General features: G+C 37.4%; 1 protein-coding gene across 5 annotated transcripts in view; it reads right to left on the bottom strand.

Moving 5' to 3' along the window:
• Positions 1–27,447, bottom strand: part of Arhgap28 (Rho GTPase activating protein 28) — a 192,030-nt gene that overhangs the window by 71,470 nt on the left and 93,113 nt on the right. For all 5 annotated transcript variants that reach the window (XM_047526805.1, XM_047526801.1, XM_047526804.1 and 2 more), the window contains exons 2-3: positions 12,071–12,273; positions 3,333–3,550 (exon numbers count right to left, since the gene is read on the bottom strand). In XM_047526805.1, coding sequence (XP_047382761.1) covers positions 3,333–3,550; positions 12,071–12,273 — 421 coding nt within the window. The remainder of the gene's footprint in view (positions 1–3,332; positions 3,551–12,070; positions 12,274–27,447) is intronic.

The following is a 27,447-nucleotide window of genomic DNA, read 5'->3' on the forward strand; positions in this document are numbered from 1 at the left end:
GTTTTAGACAAAAGTATATAGAACTTGAAGTAAGAATCAGCTCTCAAATTGAAAGGGCTCATTTTAGTACTGAATAGGATGATTTTTTTAAGGGCAAAACTGGTGAAATTTCAAGATTCTAATAATAAAAATAAAATTCAAAAAGCTTCTACTTCATTAAATGACTGAGACTGGTGTAGACACTATTCTTTGCCATGGTGATCATGTATGAGAGATGATTATGGAAAGTATCTTTGAAATTCCAAAGAAAAGTGATTTTGAACATGCGATTCTATGAGTAAAAGAAAAAAATTAAGAAAATAACTAGCACAGTCTACATGCCTATTTTTCAAATTATTGAATTTATATTCTCATTGGGTCAAATTAATATATTTAAAATTAATGCAACGTCTTACAAATCTTCACTAAGAAAGCGAAATGGAAAAATTTAGGTAGATTAAATTAATGTAGGTAAATACTGCATAGAAAGACATAAAGGGTAGGAAGGGGAGAGAGAGGAATAGAAAGAAAAGGAGGAGCAGGAGGACAGAGGGAAGAGCACACAGAAAGACAGATCAGGACAGAGACACAGAGAAATAGGAGGGAAAGCAGAATTGGCGCTTATGCCGTCAATTTTGAATAGAAAACTGAAAAAGCTGAGGTGCAATCCTTAGAAACATCTAACTTTCTTGCAAAAACAGATGCTGAATTTTTTAGGAAAAAACCCAAATGTGTAAAGATGTTAATTAGACCTTATATATTGGAAGGACACAATATTTTTGTCAAAGACTAGGTTTATATGGCTTTTTACATTTCTAACAAGGAAAGATCTGAATTTTTTAAGCAGTATAGACAATGCCAGGCATCTACTGATTCTCAATTCTCTGATTCCCCCATTTTCAAGTATAGCACAAGAATTCTCTACTCCCTGGAATAGATAATACATGGTCTTTCCTTTGCTTTCAGTGTCCCCACTGCCCCATCTTAGTTACCATTCTCAATTCATTCTAGAACTGGGGCTTCAAACGTTAAGACTGAAAAGAGAAAGGAAAGCAGATTGAAGAAAGAGCCCTGGGGCCATTCTCTCCTCCATAGATGCGTCAAGGAAGCCCTTTCTGCCCTTCCCAGAGTTGGTGCTGAATAGTAGACAGCACATATGTATCTCAGAAAAGGAAAAGACTCTTCATTTCTTTTGATACTCTGGGCCCAGTGAGAAATTTCCCATTTTATCTTTCTCTTCCTGGAGGGTTAATGTCAAAGAAGAGAGAGGTACACAAAAAGGAACTCTTTATCTTACTATATTTACGTTACTAGAAGACCAATAGTCTTAGGAAACCCGAAAAGGGTATTTACACATTTCCTGAACAACTGAAGGATTCAGGAGAAGTCTATAGATCCTTTTCTATTTCATAGTTTGCTAGAGTAGAGCCAAAACTTTAGTCTGAAGTAGCTGGAAACAGATGTAGGAAAGGAAGCATATAAGCAAAGTGTATAGGACCTTCACAATTACAATCCTGAAAGTAATTAAAAATCAACCCAGAGAATTTAAAACATTAGGACAAACCTTTTTTTTTTCTTTGATAGGCATCTTGGCCAGAACACCTGTAGCTCAGGTCCTGGCTTCAAGTTGTAAGATCCATCTTTACTCAATTACAGTCACAGAAAAATCCCACCATCCAGAAAGACATGGGGTTCGACTAAGTTGAATGTTCAGACATCAGAGAACCTAGAATGCACTTACTTCAAGGTATCTGCTGTCACAATAGAAAGAAGATTCTAGAACTATGCTGTTAGATACATAAGCTACAAGCCACAGGTGACTGTTAAGATTTAAATCAATGAAGATTAAACAAAATTAAAAATTCAGTTCCTTCTTCACACTAGTCACGTTGCAGCTACAAATTGCCACATAGGACTGGGGACTCCCACATTGGACAGAGAGATTATTTCTATCAATGTAGAAAGTCTAAAGGGTAGAATTCCTCTAAGACACTATTATCACAAATGGAAAGGCCAACAATGCCTATGTGAGCTTCCCTGGCAACTATCCTTAATGATTAATAAATCTAAGTGAGAAGATGATTTACAGACAACCTAAAGTCATTCAAATTGGTGACAAAGTCTTCAAAGCATGATTTCCATCCAAGATCCTTGAAGTTCTAATTTGTCATTACTGATAATTCAATGAAACAGATAAGAAACCTAAATCAGAGTGAGTAACTAAATTGCCCCAGGCAACTTTTCTATAACCATAGAAGAATATCAAATTTCCTTTTTTCTATGTACTAATTACCTGCAAAGTTCCAAGAATCCTATCTGCATAGAGTCTAATAAAGGACCTTACATAGAGCATGTATTCAATAAGTATTTGTTAAATCAATGAAACAATTACTGCAATGCAGCACTGCAGTGGCACAATGAATTAAATATATGGTAAGATGGAACTAGCAGTAAAACTAATATAGAAATAGGAGAAAAATGATAGACTCGGAAGCAAAATTTGTGACCTTGGAACTGGTAAGGGTAAGCTGTAATTCAGTCATTTCTCATAAAACCTGTGATGGCTTCCTTATGGTGTTCTGAATCATTTTCTTGCTCACTTAATTGGTATCTTCCACTTAAAATTTTTTTTTTCTTAGTTGTAGAGGGATACAATGCCTTTATGCTATTTGTTTATTCTTTGAATGTGGTGCTGAAGATTGAACCCAGTGCCTCACACTTGCTAGGCAAGCACTCTACCACTGAGCTCCAACCCCAGCCCCATCTTTCACTTTTTAATCATGTTAATTTTTCTGAACATAAATCTACTCTACCCACTTCCCCCCACAGCCATTTAAAATAACCCACATGGGCTGGGGTTGTAACTCAGTGGTAGAGCACTTGCCTAGCACATGTGAGGCACTTGGTTCAGTCCTCAGCACCACATAAAAATAAATAAAGTGTCCATTTACAACTGAAAAATTTTTAAAAGAATAAAAATAAAATAAAATAACCCACACACTTTCTCCCAAAGTCTGACCACAGAATTCCCATTTAGAGCTTAGATTTAAGTAAGGCAGTGTGTATCCCATCCATAAATACCCACTCCACTACCAAAGAAGTTACCCTCAAACTTCAACACAGAAGGAAACTAATTTAGTATAGAGAGAGAATGCAGTTATGAGAAATGAGGAATGATCACGCAAGTTCAAATTTATAAAATGCTGCACTATGCTGTCTGCTTCAGTTTTCTCCGAAAGTTGATATGGAGCTAGCCTTTCCTGATCATTTTTTTCTATCCTTACCATCCCCCCAGTCACCCATCCCCCGCCAAAAATCAAAGAAGCACCTTTTGTGCCACGTTCATTACTTACAGGAGATTCACTCACTCCAAAGATGTCTCTGACATCCCTGACAGATTGCTTATTCTTTTTTCTCAGGGTTTGAGTATAGGTATTATATCTCTTTTTCACCGCAGCGGCTTGGGTTCTCGTTAACGTAGAAAGTAGGGCCTTCCCATCTTCCTCTTCGCCACCTGAGATCAGAGTTGATAAACCCACATCTTGCAACCACTCTGCTTCGAGTTCTCCTTCTGTAAGACAACATAACCAAGAGAAGGTTAGGACCTTTTCCATATGACGGTGTATGTAACTATAGGTCTGTGGATATCAGACAATGAGAAATATCAGTAAGCAATATGAGATGTCTCATTTTTATAGTAATTATGGGAAAGGACTATAAGAATGAATGAAAAATCTGTTTGCATTTTTAAATTTAGTCCAATTATAACACAGTGTCCAGTACAGCAAGGTTGACTAGCCAATTTGGAAAGATAATTTTCCTTGCCAGAGGGTTAAACATAAGCTGTATCTTTACTACCAATTAAAAAAAATGATAAAGTATAAACATTAAGACTAAAACAATAACAGAAAAAGTATGGCTTACTAGAGCACAAAGTGTTCATAAGTCACTCAAATGCAGGTGCAAATCCCAGTGCTATCACAGATTTTGGTACATGCTGAGATACCTCCAGCAGTGTCCCCTCAGCAAAATGGGTGTAGTGATTTATGTTGCCTTGGAATTTATTTTCATGGGCCTAACTTCATACCGGAAGCAGGGCTCAGTCATCTTGGACAGTTTCCAGTTTTCCACCTCTTTCCAGTTCCTCCAGAAATGTGCCTTGCACAACTTTTTCCTTCCTATCCTTTCCTTCCTACTTGATGGCCCTGCTGGCCCTACCCCACTCATGGCCTGTGTGGAGATGCCACACTGATGACCTTTCAGACACAGCCTCAATCCATGAAGTTTTGTGCCAGATTTTCTCAACCCACTAATTAGAACTCCCCCTAGTGCATTCTCCCTGGACTCCCTGAACTCAAATAAGGGCTTCGGCCCAGAGGTACTATGCTTCTTTCTTGCTCCCCATTCACTGGCTGAATGTATGGGTCCTGGATGACTCTTTCCCTCTTCCTTTTGTCCCTGTAAGGTGCAGCCCTCTCCTCTCTAGGACCTGTTAGTAATACACTGCTTCTGTTACTTCCTCTGAATCTCATCTGACCAACACATACAAACCTAATTTCCTTCCCAGTCAGGGCTCTCCTGAAATGGCTATCTTGCTAAGGATAAACTGGACATAGGTCAGACAAGAGCCACAAGGGCACCTGCCACATAAATAAGTTTCCTATAAAAAGGTCAACTGGTCACAGTGTGGTAGAAGCATCTCATGGATACAAACATTTATAATCACATCCCCTGGAGCTCCATCAGGGCAGAGCTTGAATTAATAGCCACCATCTTGAGAGAGACCACAATACCAATAATAGGAGTATCAACAATGGGAATAATAATAGCAAAATTGGTTGGACATGGTGTTGTTTTTTTTTTTTTAAAGCAATGCATTTATGAAGATGGCAAAGAACCTGGAATAAAATAAAGTATTCAGTGAGTGTTTATTTTCTTGTTTCTCTCCTTATTCTGAACACAGGGCAATGATCCTATTTTTTCAAAAGGCAATTTAAAACCTTAAGATTCATCCATGAGATTAGCTGCATTATAAACTAGAGGTATAGAAATAAAAGGAATTGAGGATAACAACATACCACAAAAGCAAATATACTACATGTGCATTTCTGGGTACCAGGCTAAACAGGCATTGCCTGAATAAAGCTTGTTTAAAGAGCAGATTAGACTGATTTGTAAACACATGTCAAAGGAGCAGTCTAGTAGTCCTGGACTCTGTGTACATGATTGTATCATTGATATATAAACAAAGCCTTCTACTGTGCTTTACAGGACCAATTTCTTAGCTAGACAAATATTTGCTATCTTCTTTTTATTGTTTGTTTGCTTTGTAAACTGTCCCTTTACAAAAAAAAAAAAAAAGTGAAAGGCAAATCTACAATTAGTAGCTCTATTCTAAAATAATAAGCCTTTTAAATCAGTGAGTAGAGACTGGGAAGTCTTTTGTAAGCTTTAGGTAGGATTTTTACTTCTGAAGACAAAAATTAGATATATAGTTTAATATTAAAGCTTTAAATTGGATGTTTTTCTCTTCACTTCTGTAAGGAGTGATGATAGAGTGGGAGGAAGGAGTAATTGGTAGGTTAGAGTTAACATAAACTAGGGGTGAAGATGGCATACGTAGAATATGCTTTCCTAGGTAAGAAATGTCTAGGGCAGATATCAGTGTGTCTCATTTGCTAAATTACGTACCAGGCAAACCTATTCTCATTACTCCAGTTGCCAAATGTGCAACTTCAGCCCAGAGCAAGCCTTTGAATTTCAGCTCCATGTATCAACAGCCTACTTAACATCACCTTGGCTATATCGATCACAACCTACTCAACACGTTCAAACCTGAACGCATTCATCATTCCCAACTCTAGGCCTCTTTCACTGTCCCACCTTTCAATAAACAGAACATCTATTCTAGTAATTAGGCAAATGAGTAACTCAGAAGACATTCTTGACATCTTTATGCATCAACTCTAGCACATAAGCAAGAACTGTTTTATTTTCTTTTTTACAGTATTGAGGATAGAACCTCGGGGGTGCTTTACCTCCAAGATATACCCCAAACTCCCCCATCCCCACCCCATTTTTATTTTAATTGAGACAGGGTTTCACTAAGTTGTCCAGGCTGGTTTCAAACCTGTGATCCTCCTGCCTCAGCCCGTCAAATCACTGGGATCAGAGGCATGCACCACCAGGCCATGCTTCACCAAGACCTTTTGATATTACTTCCTTATTTCATCTCAAAAGTGTCCACCTTCCTTAATCTCTTCTGCCATAGACCTGATCCAAGTTGTCATCATCTTTCACCTGAACTGCTAGGTCAGACTCCCAATAGTTCTTCCTACAGTCATTCTTGATCCCTTTCAACTTCCTTTCCAGATTATAACTAAATTAGTCCTTTCATATGCAAACAAAAATAATGCTGACTTTTCCTTTCTTTAACATGGGCTACAACATACAAGACTGCTTCCTTTTCTGGACACACTCATACCATCTTCTCCTTACACTCCTCAGAAATACCAACTACTTTGGAGTCCTCAAAAGTTCCATGCTCTTTTGCTAACAAGGTCTGTGGGCATGGCAGTCCTTCAATTTGACCCTTTAATTATTGACCACTCAAACTGTCAGATCTATTCATTAATCTCTCCCTCAATGAAGTCTGAAGTCATCAGACAGAGTTATATCCTACTTCTATCAATTCCAATACTGCCATTTTTTTCCTTCAAGTAATCCCCTCCCCCAAATAGATTTAGTTATATTACTTCATTAATTACTTTCTCTTTTCCTACATTACTAATTTGAGAAGGAAACATGTCTGCTTTGCTTACAGTCTATCACCAACACCTTTCAGTCTGCTTAGTACATGTGTGTTGAATTAATTAAATAAATAATTAAGTTTCTGTTGAAAAATAGAACTAAGAAAATTATTCTAAGAAGTCATAAAACAATGAATACAAATACCAACTTTTAAAAATAAACCTAGCTATCATGCATACCATTCCGTACTAAAAATCCATCAGCTTGGAAAGTTCATTGGAGACACATATCAAACAGAATAAAATCTTCTGGTGAAAATGGAGTAGCTTATACTCACATAACTGTCTTGTATTAACTGTTACAAAAAACTGTTATTTTTTTGGGAAAAAATACACAAAATAACCACACGAAGATACTAGAGAAGAACCAAGCACATAACCTAAAAAACTTAAATTTTTATAAAAGAAAATGTACTGGATAAAATTTGCCCTTAAACTGATCATCAACTGAGGTCATTTTCCAGTATCTATAGGACAGGTGACTAGAACTCAAACAGAAAGTCACAGTTTTATTTATTTGAGGAGTCAGAGAACAAAGTATAGGATTACACCAACAGCTGGAAAGTGAGTAGCATATTCCTGTTCATGTTCCAAAATCTGTGCATAGATTCTTGACTAAACCTTGAACTAAAAAGGTGTGTGGGAGACTGCAAGCATCCCACTGGGGGTGGGGGGACAGCTGAAGGTTAAAATAATTGACCAAGAAGAAAGAAAAGTTAGGAGGATGAATCCCGTCAAGTTAATTGCTAGAACCCAAATGAACTTGGTTCATAGAAGATAACAGAAAACAGTCTCTGAAACATATTGATCATGTTGAACAGAAAAGTAAGGCAAATGAACAAACAGAAAAGTAAATCAATTTAACAAGAGAAAGGTAGTCAATAGAAAGTGACTCCAAAAGACCAGTATTAAATAAGGACATGAAAGTAGCCCTCCTACCTATGCTCAAGGATTTAAAGGAAAAACTGTTTCTAATGAGTGAGCAGACAGGGAATCTCAGCAAAGACTATAAAATAAGTCTAAATGAATTTCAAAGATTGAAACTACGGCACCTAACTACAATACAATTAACTTAGAAATAGATAACAAGATGTCTAGAAAATTCCCAATTATTTGGAAATTAAGAAACATACAATAAAGATGAGAAAACATCTGAAACAAAACTATAATGAAAGTACAATATATTCAAAATTTGTAGGGTGCAGTGAAAGCAATATTAGAAAGGTAATGGGAATTGTTCATAAATGCTTGAGGTTTCCATCTTAAGGAGAAAAAAACAATGAGCAAATTGAACACAAAGAACATAGTTTAATAGAAACAAAGATTTTATTAATCTTTTCAATGAATCGTGTGGGAAAAGCATATAACAAAATATAACACCTGAAACAAGAAAACCAAACCAAACAAGACTAGAAAACAGGACAAGAAAGTCATCTTGTAAAGAGCACCTTTTAAAAGTTCACAGTTACCATCATATTTAACAGAGAATATTGAACCCTTTTCCTGTAAAACTGGGAACACAGCAAGGATATGTGTTGTTACCACTTCTATTCAATTTGTGCTAGAATCCCTGGTCAGTACAATAAGACAATCTTTTTAAAAGGCATAAAAATACGAAAGGAAAACTTTCTCTATTTTGCCTCTATTAATAGACTTCTTCGTTTCTCTGTAAAAATCCTAAGAAATAGAGGAGACATTTGCTAGAATTTAGAAAGGTAATGTGATATAAAGTTAAGATACAGAAGTAATGGAATGAAACCACCATTTGACCCAGCTGTCCCATTCCTTGGTTTACACACAAAGGACTTAAAATCAACATACTACAGTGACACAGCCACATCAATGTTTATAGCAGCTCAATTCACAATAGCTAAAGTATGGAACCAACCTAGATGCCCTTCAACAAATGAATGGATAAAGAAAATGTGGTATATATACACAATGGAATATTATTCAGCCATAAAGAACAATAATATGGCATTTGCAAATAAATGGATGAAACTGGAGAATATCATGCTAAGTGAAATAAGCCAATCCCAAAAAACAAAAGGCCAAATGTTTTCTCTGATAAGTGAAGAACGATATATAATGGGGGGTGGGGGTGTGGAATGTGAGAGAAGAAGGGAGGAACTTTGGATTATGTAAAAGGAAATGGGGGGGTATGAAAAATGGTGGAATGAGACAGACATCATCACCCTATGTACATGTATGATTACACGAATGGTATGAATCTACATTGTGTACAACCATAGAAAGGAAATGATGTACCCCATTTGTGTACGATGCATCAAAATGCAGTCTGTAAAAAAATTTAAAAAAATAAATATATGATTTAAAAATATAAATAAATAAACATTAACCAAAAAAAAAAAAGGAAAGAAAATGTGGTATATATATATATATGATGGAACATTACTCAGTTTTAAAGAAGAATCAAATTCTCCTGGCAAATAGATGGAGTTAGAAAATATCATGCTAATTGAAATAAGCCAAACCCAAAAAACCAAAGGCAGAATGTTTTCTCTGATATGCAGATGCTAATTCACAATAAGGGAGTAGGGGAATAGGGAAAAACAGAGTTACTTTATATTAGGGAGAGGCAAGTGAAGGGAGGGAAAGAGGTATGGGGGTAGGAATGATAGAGCGAAACAGACATTATTACCTCATGTACATATATGACTGCACGACCAATGTGATCCTAAAATTTGTATAATCAGAAAAATGAGGGATTATACCTCATTTACGTATGATCTATCAAAATGTATAAATGCATTCTACTGTCATGTACAACTAATTAGAACAAAAAAATTTAAAAATTTTTTTAAAAATCCAGAAGTTAGTTGTTATTTCTATATACCTGCAGCAAAATATGGAGGGGGGGAGGAAGACTCAATTAAAAGACCTCATTTAAGAATATGAATAGGCAAGTCAACAGAGTGAGAAAATATTTATAGTACATATGTCTGAGATACTTGTATCCAGAATATATCAAGAAGTCAAGCAAATCAATAATGAAAAAGCCAGTTTTTTAAAAGAGTCAAAAGATTTCACAAAACAAGATAGATGAAAGGACAATAAGCACAGAAAAAAAATTAAACATCATTTGTCACCAGTGAAATGTAATTAGAACTATAATGAGATAGTTTCATGCATCTCCTAGAATTACTCATATACAGAAAACTGATAACATCAAATGCTGCAAAGATTTGGAAATGGAACTGTGTGTTATAAATCGCTGGAAGAGGTGTAAAATGGTAAAGCTACTTTGGAAAACTTCTGGCACTTTCTTATATAGTTAAACATATCCTATATAAAATATGTGTCGAAACATATGTCCACAGAATATTTCTTACAAAATTACTCATAGAAGCCTTCTTTACAATATCCAAACTGAAACAAGAAAACCAAACCAAATCCTGAAGTTCATTAGCAGGTAAAAAGGATTTTTCAAAATGTAGTGCATTCATACAATAGAATACTACTACTATAAGTTGAACTGTGTCTCTAAGAAAGATGTGTTGAAGCTTAGCCCTCAGTATCAGGAAATGTGACCTTTTTTGGAAATGGTCTTTACAAATTAGGATTTAGATAGAATATCCATCTCAAAACATCACCATGTGTACCATAAAGTACCAAGTTTTGTGGTACTTTGTTGAGGCAGCCCTGGTAAATAATACAAGCTTCCCACTAATAACAAGAGGAACCAGGGACACACTAGCTGAATCTCAAAAACATTATGCTAAGTGAAATAAGCCAAACTGAAAGCTAACCAACGATGCACAAACACAGGAACCATGGTTGCCTCTGGCCAGGGACCGTGAATCACTGAGTGGGATGAGACTGTGACAAAGCATGAGGAGATTTTCTGGGTTGCTGGAAATATTATCTCTCTTGATCAGTGTGAAGTTACAAGTGCATCCTTTTGTGAAAGCTCACTGAACTGCACACTGAAGATCTGTGAAAATACTTCAAGGGCAAATATCTGTAAATAAATATTAAACTCTAGTTAGTAAGCCTGCAGTTTATAGTTGTTTATGCTAGCAGACATGAAAATATTTTCCATTTATTCTAGGCAGGAACCAAAGAGTAAATATACAGTAGAGAGAGGGAGTCAGGTTTCTCATTATTGGAGAAGGGAGTTATGAATAAAGAAAAAGAGAAGACAGCAACAGACCCTGTGGCTCTAGATTTGAACTGGAGGTTATGACTGTAAGTTCATGGCTTTTAATATGGATCACTAGCTGGTAAGAAACAAAGGGATATGAAATTGGAGGTGTCTTCCTTATGTGGCCATATAGGAATTAATGTATTTCTGGATCTGAAAATACAAACTGTAAGGAAGTAAGTGAAGAGGGTAAGAATACCCTTCCCTGATGGAGGGTGGTTCTGTAGAAGAGAGTCTCACAATCTGTGTGGTGTGATTTTTTATTACTAATGAAGTGGGATGTGTACTAATTGTGTTGTATCTCAGTGATCACTTCTTAGTGCTGAGAAAGGTAGACTTTGTAGGAAAGGGAATGAAGACGGAGAAGATTTTTTTTTTCAGTTTATCCTAGCAGTTGTCTTGAGGTGACTCACAGGCTTATGAAAGCATTCTTAGAGGCATATTTACTAATCTAGCTTCAGCCCTTCTTGGATATCTTATATATTTACCTGGTGATTGCTAGGGCTTAGAAGAAAGGGCCTATGCTTTTAATCCCAGGTAAGCAATGCAATTTTGCTTTTTGCGAACTATGGAAAATTATACTCTTTTTTTCCCCCCTTGTTTTCTTGTTTTGATCTCCAATCTTCTATTTTTGTTTCACTAAAATTCAGAAGGCTAAACATGACTTTTATTTTTTGTAGAATTTTAGACAATCTAATACATTAATATAAGTACAAAAAGAAAAAAGAAAAAAAGAAATGCTTCAAAGTGAATATTTTTCTCCAAAACCATACTAGGAAATTTCCTTCCCTCTATTTGTAACTAATAGTCATGTATACAGAAGTAAAAGCCATCAAAACTAGAATACTCAGTCTGCTTGATGGTGATATACCACATGAGTAGAGAGGTACAGCATCTAAGTAGGGACATACAAGGGCCCACCTGGTTCAGCTGGGGCCCAGCCCTCCTTCACGGATGAAAAGACAACTTGAGTCCGTTCAGCAGATAGAAATCAGTAGGAGAAGGGTGCTGATATGCCAAATTATACCCATTTTTAAGCTACTAGTGGGGTGATTTCTGTTTGCCAACAGAGCACAGGAGAGCATAGAGAGAGCATGTTGGACAAGTGTCCCCTTACCATCCACAGGCTTGACCTCGGCATGTGGCTGCTCCTCCTGCCCTCCCATGCTGTTCTCTTTAATGCTTTCTATTTCCCGCCAGAAATCCTCCATGGAGATGCTGTCTACGGAGGCTTGTGAGTTAGAGCGGCTGAATGCAGGAGAATGTAGGGATTCATTGGAGAGCATCCTGTTAATTCTTCGGCAGCGAGGAATGGATTTTCTGAGGAAAGAATAATATCTGTGAGTGCAAATCAGTGTATTTATGTTATACAGTCACAGAATTTGACATCAATTTGTGTGGAAGAGAGGGATCCAGGTCATCGTCTCCACTCCATGGCAGCCCTTTCTTTCCATCTCAGTATTTCATAATGACCCTGTGGCCCTACAGGAATCAACGCCAAAATACATTTTGTAGTTCTCACCCAAGCATAAAATGGGAAGCTCAATATACCTATCAGTCAAAACATGTATGGAAAGGCTCGTTTCTGTAAAGTACCTAGGACGATGAATGAACAAGGAGTGACAAGGTGACTGCTCTCAAATTCATTAGGACAAGAAATTTTGGCAAGGAGGTGGAGAAACTGGAAGATTTGGGCACTGTTGTATGAATGTAAAATGGCAGAGCCTCCGTGGAACACACTGTGGTGTTTCCTCAAAAATTTCTAAAAATATATACCATGTGATCAGCAATTCCACTTCTGGATATACACCCCAAAGAATCGAAAGCAACAACTCAAGGAGATATTTGTTACAACCACACTCATGGCAGCATTTATTCACAAGAGTTAAAAGGTGGGACAACCCAATAGATAAGAAAATTATGGTGTATATGCCCAGTGGAATATTATTCAGCCTGGAAAAGGAAGGGCATTTTGACATAGGCCTTGATGCGGATGAAACTTGAGGACAATCTGCTAAGTGAAATGAGCTAGTCACAAAGGAAAAAAGACTGTATGAAACTATTTATGAGGGACCAAGAGTAGTCAAATCCATAAAGACAGAAAGTAAAACGGTGGTTTTTAGGGGCTGGGAGAAGGGAAAGGGGAGCAGTGTTTAACGGGTAGTGTTTCAGATCTGTGAGATGAGCAGTGTTCTGGAGAAGGGTGGTGGTGGTAGCTGCACAGAACCGTGAATGCACCTAATGCCACTGAACTACACAGTTAGAATGGTTAAGGTGGCAAATTATATGTTATGTCTATTTCTCATACTTTAAATGAAAAAAAAAAACCCAAATCCATTACAAAAATTAACTGCTAAAGTTGTAAGACAGTGTGAAGAAATAATCTGTAACATTAAGTGGGAATACCAATAACCCAGCCCAGAGACCCTCGGTCAATTGGTGCCAACGATTTCCCCACTAAGGACAGGGTACAACTGTAGGCGTGACCGCGTAGGCTGCTGTGGTCACTCACTACCTGAGAGCATCTCTGCCAATCTAGGAGTAAGACAGCCTGAGTGGCTTCATGGGGTACTCTCCTTAGGGAGATGCTGCCAACACCGGATGAATTAGCACATGTCAAGTATTCAGAACGTAAAACTTTCAATGAATGTTAATTTTAAAAACACATTAAGGTAGACATATGTCAAAATGTTGAAATCCCAAGAGATTATGATGAATTACCTAAAAACAAAATTGACAAATATTGACAAATATTACATTTCCTAGGAGCAGAGAACTTCTGGTCTCCAACCATGAAGACTGAATGCAGGGTGTACTTCTGTTGTTGTTCTTGCATGGTTTGTTTTTTCTTGTTTAATTTTCAAATTTGGTGTGTTTACATCCTCTTTCAAAGAATCTCCTCCAAGCTCACTTTCTTCCTGACTGAGACTACCAATGTGTGGTCTGAGTTGTTTCAACCCAAAACAAGAAACAGATAACCAGAGCATGGCCACAGTAATGTCAACTGTGGGCATTATGACTCCCTTAAGACAATTAAATTTTGATATGCAGAGCAGCAATGGATCATTATCAAATGTAGTGTTACATTTAGATATGAGTGTCCCCCCAAAGCTCAATACAAGAAACAATACAAGAAAGTTCAGAGGTGGAATGATTTGATCATAAGAGATTTAACCTAATCCGAGGATTAATCCAATGGTGTGGATTAACTTGGTAACTATTGGCAGGTAGGGTATAGCTGGAAGATGAATGTGACTGGGGGACTGTCTTTGGGATTTATCTTTTGTCCCTGATGAGTGCAGATTTCCCTCTCCTTCTTGGTTGCATGTCCTGAGCTGTTTCCCTCTGCCACACCCCTTTGCCATCATCTTCTCCCTTACCTAGGCCCAGAGCTATGGAATCAACTCTCTGTGGACCGAACCTCGGAAACTATGAACCAAAATGAACTCTTCCTCCTCTAAGCTGTTCTTGTCAACCCTTTCTCCTATAGGTCGTTCTGGTTGGGTCTTTTCAGTAACAGCAATGTAGAAGCTAACTAAAACATTCAGGCATGTCCTATGGTATATGTAAAACACAGTGATATGCACGAGAGTACAGAAGGTGGGGGGAAATAATGTTTCCATAAGTTTGACCAAATAAAGTTTCCATGAGTATGACCAAAAAATCCTATTTGCTCATATTCTCTATACCTCTGGCGATCCTTCTAGATTTCTAAATTGTCTTGGTAGAAAATTCTGGAATTTTATCATAGATCCTTTCATCTATGGTACCTGATTGCAAGTAGTTCTAGTTTTGATGTTAACTGACAGTAACAGAGACAATTTACGTCTTTTTAAATTAAAGCATTTCAGAAAAAAATGAAATGCATTGAATGATATTTTAAGTATTTAAGTAGAAATTTAGGCAGCTGTATTTGATAATTTGGTGGTAAGAGGTTTTTCACTGAATTCTTTATAATTGGACAAGGCAGGCCCATTCTGGTGGTTGAAAGACATATGAAATCGACTAAATAATAAGACAGTTATTGCTCCCTTTATTATTCTTAAGGCCTTTAAGATTTTTTTCCTTCTCAACAGATGTGCAATATTGGTCATGAGCAGCTGAGTAATACTCTGGTTCATCTAAGACAATCCACCAAAGAATCCTTTAATTGCAATGATCAAGTATTTTTTTTGGCAAAGAAGTCAGACAGCATTTTTTGAGACAAACACCCTTGGAAGAGCTTTCACTTTCTTGGTTAGGGATCCAAGTGTTTCCCCTTCGTCCCAGGGTAGAGAACAGGTCATGACCTTCGACTCCCAATACATTACATAACTCTGGTCCTCAAGCCCATCCAGCCGAGAAGCCTTAATCTGCAGCTTCATTCCACACCATATTAGGAGAAAATCCAGTTTAGGCTTTATCAACTGTTTGTATTTTTTTATTCCAAAACAATACCAGGAAAATGTTACATGGAAAACATAATGCAACTACGTGGCACAGCAACTTTTGTTGGGAAAACACCACTAGGTTTAAAATTAGACTTTAAATGTATGGTGATTACTATATATTCAAAGAGGCATTTAAAAAAAAAAAACAGGGAAGATGTTATGACTCCATATTTTCTTCCATTGTGTTTTAACTGTAACTTGAGTTATATTTTAATGATTTCCATGGATCTATAAATCATTACTACCCATACTGGATTAATATTTAATAACTTCCCCAAAATCTAAAGTCCTTGCAGAATACAGTTCTCCTTCTCCTTTATATTCCTTTATGTTGTTTCTTCACATATTTATGTCTCCAATAATCATTGCTGTTGTTTTAAAATACTCAGTGCTCTTTTAGAAATTGAATAGTCTTTTAACTTATCCTTTCTGGTCTCTTCATTCTTTTCTGCATGTCTGTATATCCATAATGGGTCAGTTCAGCTTTGAGAACTTCCTCTAGTGTCTCCTATCTCATTCCTTAGTATAGATCTGCTGGAGACAAATTCCCTCGGCTTTTTATCTGAGTATGTCTTTAATTTATTTTAACTTTTGACAAATAATTTTACTGGCCATATATCTCTAGTCTGGCAATGTTTGTTGTTGTTGTTCAAATCATTTTAAGGAAGCCATTCCACTGTGTTGCTGACCTTATTAGTTCTGATGAGAAGGAAGTTCAGTTCTTATTGATGTTCTTCTCAGATATGAGGTCTCATTTTTTTCTTTATATTTGTGTTGAGTAGTTTCAATATGATATGCCTAGACTAGTTTTCCTCTATTCTGCTTGAGTTTTACTCAGTTTCAATCTATAGGCTGATGTCTTCCATCATGGTGTGTGTTGAGGGGGCTCTTATCCATTTTCTTTCTGATGTTTCTTCTGTCCCATTCTTTCTACTCTCTCTTTCTGGAACTCTAATTATAGGATTGTTAAAAATTTGATAAAAGAAATGTCTTTCATGATCCACCTTGTTTTTTCTCCTCACACTATGGGCTTCAGTTGAAGAATTTCTATTTCTCTGAGGGGCTAGGAAAGTAATTCAGTGGGTGAACACTGCCCAGTTAGACTTCCAGAACTGCAAACTTTCAATAAAATAAAAAGTATTTCTATTACTCTGTTTCAAGTTCATTTTTCTTTCTTCTACTTGTTAAGTCCATCCACTGAATGCTTCAATTCTCACACTATGTTTTTCATATCAGGACTATCCAATTCTTATTAAGAAATTCCATTTCTCTGTTGACATTATCAATATTTCTATCCCCTTTCATCCACTTTTCCCTCTAATTTATCTAAAGCATTTACCATTGTCATTTGGAAGTTTCTGTCTCTTAACGCCACCATCTGTGTTGCCAACATATTGGCTAACAGTGATTTTTTTAAAAATGTCAGTTGTTCATGGATCACACTTTGCTTTTTCTTCACATATCTCATAACTTTATTGTCTGGCAGATACTGTTTTCAAAAGAACTCTAGAAAATCAGAGTAAACAAGGATTCCCTGAGAAAGCGCAAATGTTTCCTCTATTTGGTAACTGGAGTGAGGGACTTCAGTCCAATCAAGAGTGGAGCTGGGTATGGGATGGATTTCACTTTTATTACTATTTATTTCCTCTGGCTTCAAATGCATCAAGGGGGAAATTTGTCCTTTGGGTACCATAATCCCTTCTACTAGGAGGGCTTTGGGATAAAAACCATAGAACTACAGAACTCTCTTTGCTTTGCTGTTCAGTCTCCAGACCTACTGTGTTGCTGCTGGATTCTTAACAGAAATCCCAATGTAGAGAACTGTCAGGGAGGGAGTCCTAACTCTGCATTTGGGATTCTGCAAATTCCTATCTGTTGTGCTAAGGCAGGCAGTCATCAACGGCTCCACTGGCACCTCCATGTCCCAGGAAGAGTCCTTCTACCTGTGCAAGGATGACCTTCTCCCAGCAGGGGAGAGACTCATGGAGCATTCCTGCCCAGAGAGGGATATGACCTCTGGGTTCTGCTCACCTAGAAAGAGTTCTTCTTTTCCTGGAACTCTGCTTCTTCCACACCTTAGTATCCACAACTCTCCAATACAGTTTTTAAGAGATTTTTTTATTTATCCTTTTTCCCTTTAGCTATTACGTGGGGATAATAGTCTATCACAAACTAGTCTACGTCCTAACGGGAAGCAGAACTCACACAAAACATTGTAAACATAGCATGTCTCCCTTTTAAGCTGTATTTGCAACAAGTATGCAGGGGAACCTGTCGTTCTAGCTGCTGGGGAGGAGGCTGAGGCAGGAGGATTGCAAGTTCTAGGCCAGGCTGGACAACCTGGCGAGACACAGACTCACAATAAAATTTTAAAAAGGGCTGGAGAGTGGCTTAGGGGCAGAGTGCTTCCTAGCATGCTCGAGGCCTGGGTTTAGTCCTCAGTAAAACAACAAAAGAAATCCCTATATTTGTTTAGGCACAGCTTGCATTAACCATAGTTTCACTTGTAAAATATATCCCCAAAATATTTTCAAAAGACATATTTCTTGCTAAGAAATACTCTATGGGCCTTTATGATGATCTCTTATTCTATGGAGAATTCTACTTATTACAATTTACTCTTATATGCGTCATTTGATCCTTACATAAACCTAATGAAGTAGTCAAAGCCAGCACTTTGTGTCTCATTATTCAATAAGGGAGTTTCTGAGAGTAAAGGAGGGGTATGAAGCTTCCGTTGGAATTATAATTCATGCAAATGCAAATTCTTCCCTGTGACTTTAGGGCTCAGCATGTTCTGTCCTAAAACTTCAATCTCACCTTCCATCACTCTCCCTGGGCATTAGCATTAGGCATGCTAATCTTTTCACAGTTTTCTAAAAAGCCACGCTCTTTCTTCCCTAAGGAAACTTGCTCTTTCAGTTCTTTTCTGCCTAGAACGTTCTCCCACTGCTTTTTCTGCAGCAAGATGCTTCTCACCATCCAGCTGCCAACCTACAAGCCACCTCTGCAGGGCACCCTTTCCTGGCCACCAGAATGCAGCGTTCCCCCTGTTATTCACCCTCTCCGCCCTGTGGTGCATGCCTCCTTCTTGCTCATCAACAGTAACCATTGCTTACTGATTTGCTTGCTTTGAGTCTGAGGGTCTTTCCCCCACCAGAATATAGATAAAGCACATCTGGTTAATTTAGCCAGTGTCTGGCAAACAATAGGAGCTCAGAAATATTTGCTGAAAGAGTGCCTAGTTACACGGGAGCCAGTATATGAATTCAAACCTTTCCAATCCTGTCCAAATGGTCTGCCGGCAGTAATTTTAGCAATCTTTCTTAATCTCAAAAGACAGGTAATTGCATATCTGTTTATAATAACATGTGTTTTTTTTATACCAGAGAAGGAATACTGTGTAGTGATTTTGAGAAAAGCTGAAGCCAGTCAGCCCAGGTTTGAATACAGACTCTGTGGCTTCCTGGCTTTATAACCCTGAGCAAGCTATTTAACCTCTGTTCCTTAATTTCCCAATCTGTGAAATGGGCATATTAATCACATATCTTTCATGGAGTTTTTATGAGGATTAAGTTAACTAATACGTGTGAAATGACTGGTACATAGTAAGCCCATGGGTCCGTGACTGCTATAATTTAATTTGTTAGCATGCTCAGAGCTAAAATTTAGGATTGGGTTATAGTGGGGCCTAAAATCACTAAAATATTGCTGGAAATGCAAGGAGACAAATAAAACTGTATTACCAGAGCTCCCCTCTGACCCAATCCTATTCCCAAGTCTTGTTTGCCCACTTTCCTTATCCTAAAGCCAATTCTAGGCAAAGTCACATAAGTAAAAGTCCTCTCCAATGTTTCAAAGAAATATTTTCTTTTTCTAACATGTTTCCCCTTTTTCTTCCTCCTTCTCCTTTCTTGGAATGTGGAGATAAGATGACTGGTGCTTCAGCAGCCATCTTGCAACTTATGAGAGGAAACAATGAAATTATAGTGATCAGCCCCAACAACACTGAATCTCATAAAAAAAATCAGATGTTGCCTATCTCTGGACTTTCAGAAATGTGAGAAAAATAAATGCCTATTTTTAAAAACCATTCTAGCTGTTGTTATTTTTGTTACTCTTATTTGCAGCCAAAATCTTTTCTAACTGATGTAACTGGAAGAAAAACTTTAATAAGTCATTTGGGGTAGGGTGAGATGAGACACCCACTCCACCCCACTAAGGGGAATAACCAAGTAATGACAGATGGAAAACAACCTGACTTCTAAGCAAAGGGGGGTATAACAGTGACTCTCACTTGTAAGGTTTGCCAAGTTATTAGCTTAACCCTGGGTCTTGATCTGGCATTGATCAAGCACACCATGGAGTTACATTCCATGTAGGCTAACCACGCAGGAAAATTTTCACATTTCTATCGCATGTACATATTTTAAGAGTTTTAGGAAGAATATACCAAAACCAGAGGTTTGCCCTCTTCTCCTTCCTAAAGAGGAGGATTGAATTCACCTTGTCACTGTCTGAGTGATCCTGGAAGCAGCACAGCATGAAAATCTAGAGAAATCACCTGCCATGCCGACTGCAGGGTGCCTGCAGCAGGATCACTCTGGAGAAGTCGCTGCTCTCTGTGACAAACCTTGGGCACAGTCCCAGTTGGTTACACAGCTGTCTGCCCCCTCGGTTTCCTCAGGAGGCCATTCAGATAAAGTAAGAGGACAAATGCCTTGTTTTTTATGTTCTGGCTTCTCAGTAATCTTTGGATTCTAACATAATTATAAACAAGCTCAGCTTGGATGTCTTGCAAAAAGCACTTGAAAGGCAATGACTATAAAAAGCAGCTATAGTTTCAGAGTAATAAAAGCAAGAAGCCAGAGGAGGTCCCAGCTTACTTTCTCAGGCTCCCTGACTCTGTCATTCTGGTGTCCTCGCATTCCCATTCTTCAGTCCAGTATTCTGTTTTTCTGGCCTGCCTCACCCCTCTTGGGGGAAACAGGAGAGAACCCATGAAGCTATTTGTCAAAAGGTAAACAAGTCCATCTGAGCCTCTTTGTTGGCAGTCAAGGACACAGAAAAAAATTTATTCCTAGATTGGGGGAGGCTTAAAACAGCAAATAAATCCAAGGTCACACAGCAGGGAATATTAGCAAGATGGACTTTTAAAAAAAAACCATGAGGTTCACATCAGCAGCTCAACTTAGGCTTTCATGTCGCCTGAGGACAGGCACTGTGCTCGGGACAGGAGTAGTGGCCATGGCAGAAAGAACAACTTCACACCACTATACCTGACCCCCAGGGATGCACGAGAGTGGAGAGTATATCGGAATCTTTGTGGAGGGTCGGGTGGGGTGTCAGGCAGCATGTTTTTCTGACTTTAGCTATGAAAGTGGAGCCATGCTTGACATTGAAAGTGACCTGTGCTGTGCCCTATCAACTCATCTACCAAGGATACAGGAAAGGCCACTGACCAGAATCAAAGGTTGTATATTCAACATGTCACTGAAGTACATATATTATAAGGTGCATGTGTAAATATATGCAGACAGCATATATTTAAAATGACTCCACTTGGGTTTTGTTTTTTGGGGTTTTTTGTTTGTTTGTTTGTTTGTTTACTTTATGAGGGTGCAAATGCTCTATGCATTCAGTAGAAATCGTTTCAGAGGTTGAATTCTGATCTTTTCCTGGGCTAACGAGATGTGGTGTGGTACTTCATGCTGGGCTCCATCAGCCCCTCAGTCAAGAGGGGAAGCGACTGGTACTCTATAGTGTGTGCAAACACACAGGATCTGGTAGTTCAGGCGTATACAATGCATTTTCAATTTAGGATATCTTCAACTTACAGTGGGTTTGCCAGGATATAATCCACTACAAATTGAGAAGCATTTGTTCAAATATATTATGTACAGTGTACAATATTACAAATATGTAATACTCTTCAACTTGCAATTGGGTTACAGTTCCCTCATAAACCCACTGTAAGTTGAAAATATTGTAAGTCAAAAAGGCATTGAAGCCAGGTGTGGTGGTGCACACCTAGAATCCCAGAGGCTTGGGAGGCTGAGACAGGAGGGTTACAAGCTCAAAGCCAGCCTCAGCAAAATCAAGGTGCTAAGCAACTCAGTGAGACCCTGTCTCTAAATAAAATACAAAATAGGGCTGGGAATGTAGCTCAGTGGTTGAGTGCCCCTGAGTTCTATCCCCAGGACCCAGAAGAAGAAAAAAAAAATGCACTGAATACTGAATATCATGGGTTAGGCCAGACTATCTTAAACACACTCAGAACACTTGCATTAGCCTGGAATTGGGTAAAATCATCAAACATAGAGCCTGTTTTGTAATAAAGCATTAAATAGCTCATTTAATTAACTGAATACTGGACTGAATGTGAAAAACAGAATAGTTGTATGGATATGCTTCCATACCATCATAAAGTGAAGAAATCTGAAATCAAATCATCATATATATTGGGGACTGTTTGTAGCCTGTATTTTAGAATTCCCCTGGTTTGGGTGAAGGAGGGGAAGAGCGATGCTTATTTGGTATGGAGTTTCCTTTTGGAGTGATGAATATGTTCTGGAATTAGGTAGTGGTGATGATGCCAAAATTTTATAATTAGGCTCGACACCACCAAATTCTGCACTTGAAAATGTTGTTATGCTGCTGGGCGTAATGGTGCACACCTGTAATCACAGCAACACAGGAGGCTAAGGCAGGACAGATGGCAAGTGCAAGGCCAGCCTGTGCAATTTAGCCAGGCCCTAAGCAACTTAGAGAGATATTGCCTCAAAAATAAATACATTAAATAAAAAGGGCTGGGGAGGCAGCTTAGTGATAAAGCATCCCTGGGTTTAATCCCCAGTACCTAAATAAACAAATAAATAAATAATGTTATGTGAATTCTATTTCTATAAAAAATGTGAAAAAAGTTATCTCTGCTTTAATTCTTTTTGAATTGATAATTAAAAATGCTTTGAGGGGCACTGGGTTTGATTCTCAGCACCACATATAAATAAATGAATATAATAAAGGTCTATCAACATCTAAAAAATAAAGAAAAGAAAATAAATGCTTTGAGATTTCAAATAACTTTAAGGTGAAAGGAGGGTAGAGGGGTGGAGAGAGATGAAAATTTCCAAAAGGGGCTGGGTTTAGGAAGACTGAAAAACATTTCTACAAAAGGCTACTGCTTGCGTTTAGCAAAGGACAGCAGTCACAAATAGGAAATGGTCTTGTTCCCTGTTCAGTTAATAATCACCTAAACTAGTGACAGCTAAAATGTCTGTTTTGCAGGCAAAGTCAATCACCAAATGTGAATGTTTTATGTTCTGGCTGTGTTAAAACTAATATGCTATTTATGAGCTTGACATATACATTGATTTTGGTGAAGCTCAGTCAATCCCACAAGTGACTCTTATCACATTATCCTCTGAGATAAATTAAAGTTATGAGCAGAGAACTAGTTCAGTGACACCTAATCATTGCTCAGAGGCTGTATTTTTTATCCAACTAGAGGATACTCAGGAAAGAATCTATAAAACAGAATGTGAGCAAAAAGAAGCTTTCTTTTGCTCTTTAAAAAAATTCCATCCTTTAGCCAAGTAGAAATTATGAGCATCTTGGAAATCTATATGTTTTGTGCTTCTGAAATTATACTTCACCAAGCAATCTGGATAAATACTTTTTAAAAGATTATCTCTTTATTTTAAAGTAAGCCATATTTTCTTCAATGGCTTAGTACCAACTGCAGTGCATATACTTATTATGTGGTTTTGAGGTGCCCACTGCAGCTGGCACCACTGCATATTAAGTTATCAAAAAGATGAAGCTCCCATGCTGGCATCATCCTAGGGTTTGCTTTGATTTCCTAGCTCCCTGTCTGCCTCTCTAGTGTGGGATGTATTTGGTGGCATACGGCCACTTCTTCCACATGTCTGGTCTCTACTGCTATCATCACCCAGTCATCAAAGCCGAATTGTGAAAACTCTGCTCTATGGTATCCTTGTATTATTTTTCCATTGTTTTATCTGTCATTCCTTTTCAGCTCCAAAAATTCAATCATAACAGGATAGAATAACAAAGAAGGTCAAAGGGCTCATCAGGCAGTGTCTGTGGGTGTCCCCAGATGGACATTCTCATGCTTATGGGCTGAAAATGCTCTGCAGTCCGTCTTGACAAGGCTTTCCCTGACTGGGACTGGACTTCTTCCTCGGGGGGCACTCAGATCAGCTGAGCTTCAAACTATATAAAATGCAAAGTGGGATATAAATTCAACCTATTGGATTCTGGCAGGCTGAGGTGGCCGTTTGAATGAACATACATCAACATTTCCTGATGTGGCTTCTTTCACAGTATACTTTTTCATACTCAGACTTACTCCATGGTGGTTTTAATTCTACAGCATCCCCCTAGGCAACAAAACCATTCATATTCCATTTATTTTGATAGTTAATCCTGAGGTGGCTCCTTCCTAACTTCCACATGAATGGTTTTGAGTCAGAAAGCCACATCTGGGGTTTTCTAATGAAACAGAGCATCCTAGAATAAAAGAGCTAAAAGGAAATCTGGAAAATGATCAAAAAGACCACCACATTTTATATACAGTAAAAATGATGCTCAGAGAGGTTAAAGAACTAGTTTAAGATCATATGATTAAATTTTGAGAACTAGGACTACAAACTTTGTCTCCAAATGTCTAATTCTGTTTTTTTCCCCTGATGGCGAGTCTCCTGATCTATTTTTACTTTATTCTGCACTCTCTAGAATATTAAAGCTTAACATATTTCCATTAGAGATTATCCTCTTTTTTTCCCTGAATGTATTTCTGAAAAGCACATGATAAAAAAAAATCAAGTTGATTATATTTATAATAAAAAAATTTGTGGAGAATAATGTCCTTGGTCAAAATCTGTGCTAAAGAATAAAAAGAGCTATATGCAAAAGGGTCACATAAGATAAAAATATTTTTTAAAAAAGGTTCTCTAAGAATTTGAAAGTGACCTAATGAAATTGGCAAGAGTAGCAGACCAAATATTACTAATACTAGCAGAACTGGATAGAGGAGTTGTATCACAAAATATAGAAAGATATCATACATTAAAAAACAATGACTGTGTCAAGTACAGTGGCTCATGCCATTAATTCCACTACTTAGGAGGCTGAGGCAGGAGGATTCCAGGTTCAAGGCCAGCCTGGGCAATTTATCGAGGCCCTCAGCAACCCAGCAAGACCCTGTCTCAAAATAAAAAATAAAAAGGGTTAGGGATGTGGTTCAGTGGTACAACACTCCTGGGTTTGATCTAAAAAAAAAAACCCAAAGGAACAGACTAGCACCATTTGCTATTAACATTAATCATAATTTAAATTTTTCATTAGCTGACATTTTAGAATGTATACTATTGAAATAGTGGCAAAATTCATGTCTTCTATTTTAAAATCATTTGAGGAAGTGAGAGATAAGACTTCTAATTAACTCTGCTTTCCTTGTGATTTGTAGAAACAATACCAAAGTATCATAACCAAGTTAAAATAATAAATTTTTAAATTCACATTTGTATTACTGACACTATTGATAATAGTAGTTATAAAACTGGAAGTATTTGCAATTAGTTCTCTACCCATACTCCACAGTTTACTTAAAACACTGCGAATCATATAAATTCCTGGAGAAAACCCTAAGACTAGCAGTCAGAGTAATTCATGCTCTTTAAAAATGTCATAAAAACAACTGTTGGAATTACAGTCCTCAAAATTCCTCTCATAGGATGATAAAGCAAGGCAGAGACCAGCACCCTCTGTCCACGGTAAATATGAATTTTGGAAAGACAAGAGCTGTAAGCTCCATCAAAAGAGAAGTGCATAACTTTATTCTGGCTGACACTTCACACAATGGGGACTCTTGCTCTCCCACAGCTGAGATGAATGGCTTTGGTAGTTCAGTATCTAATTCTTGACAGCAAACAGGAGACTATAAATCCCTGATCAATACTTCATGCCACAGGGGATGGAGAGTTATTTCTTTTCTGTCATCTTAGTTGAAGGTTTTTATTTCTAAGAGGAATAACCCAACCTAGGAAGTTTCAGCTCCTTTAAGGCTTCCTGTCCACTTCTTTTCCAATAATGTTTTCATCCTTCTTGACCACTACCTGGGATTAATTATGATGCCTTGAATGGACTCTATTGTGAGCAAATCTGTGGATTTTCATCCAATATTTTTTTAAAACAACACAAATGATGCAGAGAAATTAGGTCTTGCATTTTACTGTATTTACTTTCACTTATTTAAAAAAAGATATCAATAAATATTTTGGTTTTGAAGAACAGGTAAGTGGTGTTGGAAGAGAGTTTCCAATTTTGTTTTCATTTTCCATTCTCAAGTTTTCCATTTATAATAAAACTGCTCATGTTCTGCTTAACAAAATATCTGTATTTCAGTAGAACTGCAAAAGGAAATAGCACCGTGGCTCATACTCGCCCATATAGCACCTCTATATGAATTTGGTAAAGACAATCTTTTCTGGAAGCATGTGATTTGACTAGTGGAGCAAGGGTGAATATCAGTCCCTATTTGTCCCCTTGCATTTTTAGTCAATAAACAACTGGTAAAATTATATTTAATTGACCCTGAAATCTAAGAAATGACTCATTGTTTCCCATTTATTGTCAATACAGGAAAATGTCCTCAGCAACATTTTAGAATTACATATTAAAGAGAAATAAAATCATTTTTTAAATGGTAAAATGTGGATTGATATTAATTCCTTGATGAAAAAGTAATAATTATGGGAAAGATTATGAATATTAGTTATGAAAACTTGAGTAACTTTAGAGAAATAATCTTTCATATAACTGTTTTTAACTATATTTTCCTATACAGAAAAAAAGAAAAGAAAGCACTATGTAATGCTGAACAGATGATACAAAAATCAATATTCTGTAACAGAAAAAGATATGTAATGTTAACAACAGGAGGAAGGTAAATGAAAGCTTTGGGAACCCTACCATACCCCTTTGTACCTCTGGACGCATATCTGCATGTACTTAGCAGACACACACAGCTGGTGACTTCTCCATAGCAAACCCTTAGAAAATGTTTACTGAATGAACAGAGTCCATTTAGTCCATTTCAGGTCCATCTCCAATTTTGAGGAATGTATGCATGACAATCAGCTCTCGTGGTAAGGCTGGTTCGATAGCTCTTATCCCTTCTTCCCCGCCCAACCAGCCTTGTCTTCTCTCTAAGTCTACCAAATTAGTTATTAATGACATTAATAGCAATCATATTTTAAATGACTTATACATTTAGTCAAGGAACATTTATTATATTAATATATCATTAAGTTTTATAGAAACTTGGCAAGATGTAACCCTATTTTCAGCAGCACGAAGATTCAGAATCCCAGAGCATCCTCTGAATGGCCAGATGCTATGGCTACTTTTACAGTTCAATTGTATTAGAACTGTAATGCTGTATGTGACTCAGCTGATGGAAGTTCCTTCTTCAAATGACTTCAGTGACTTGTAACATTTATTTTGCTAAAAAACTTTTTAGAAAATTTTAAACTGCAGATCTTTGGAGCTTTCTCACAGAAATTTCAGTTCAGAGGATTTGGGGAAATATATATATATATATATATATATATTTTTTTTTTTTTTTACAAGCATTCCACCCTCCATCTACTTCCTGAACACTCTTTACTCAAGAATCATTATGGATTAGTATCTTTCAAGATACACACTCTCCATTCTACCTGGACACTCCCTCCCCAAAACCTCTTCCTACTTCTCAGTTTAGCCTTAACCTATATGTCGATATGACCCAGGTAACTTGTTCTTAACTATACCATCAGACTCGGGTCCAACAGCATCCTGGACATCTCAATGTGGATGGTGCTGTGAGATCTCAAGACAACAGAATATTGCTCCTCAAGAACACACCCTGGAAATTAATGCCTGGCTCCCTGCTCCTGAGAGCTTTCCTATGCTTGGAATCCTCCCTCCAGCTCCAATCTGACTTGATTTAAGATTCATTTTAGGTGGTCTCTCCTGAAGGGAAGAACTCTTCATAACC

This window comes from Sciurus carolinensis, chromosome 15 (genome assembly GCF_902686445.1).
Source record: "Sciurus carolinensis chromosome 15, mSciCar1.2, whole genome shotgun sequence".
NCBI classification, from domain to species: Eukaryota; Metazoa; Chordata; class Mammalia; order Rodentia; family Sciuridae; genus Sciurus; species Sciurus carolinensis.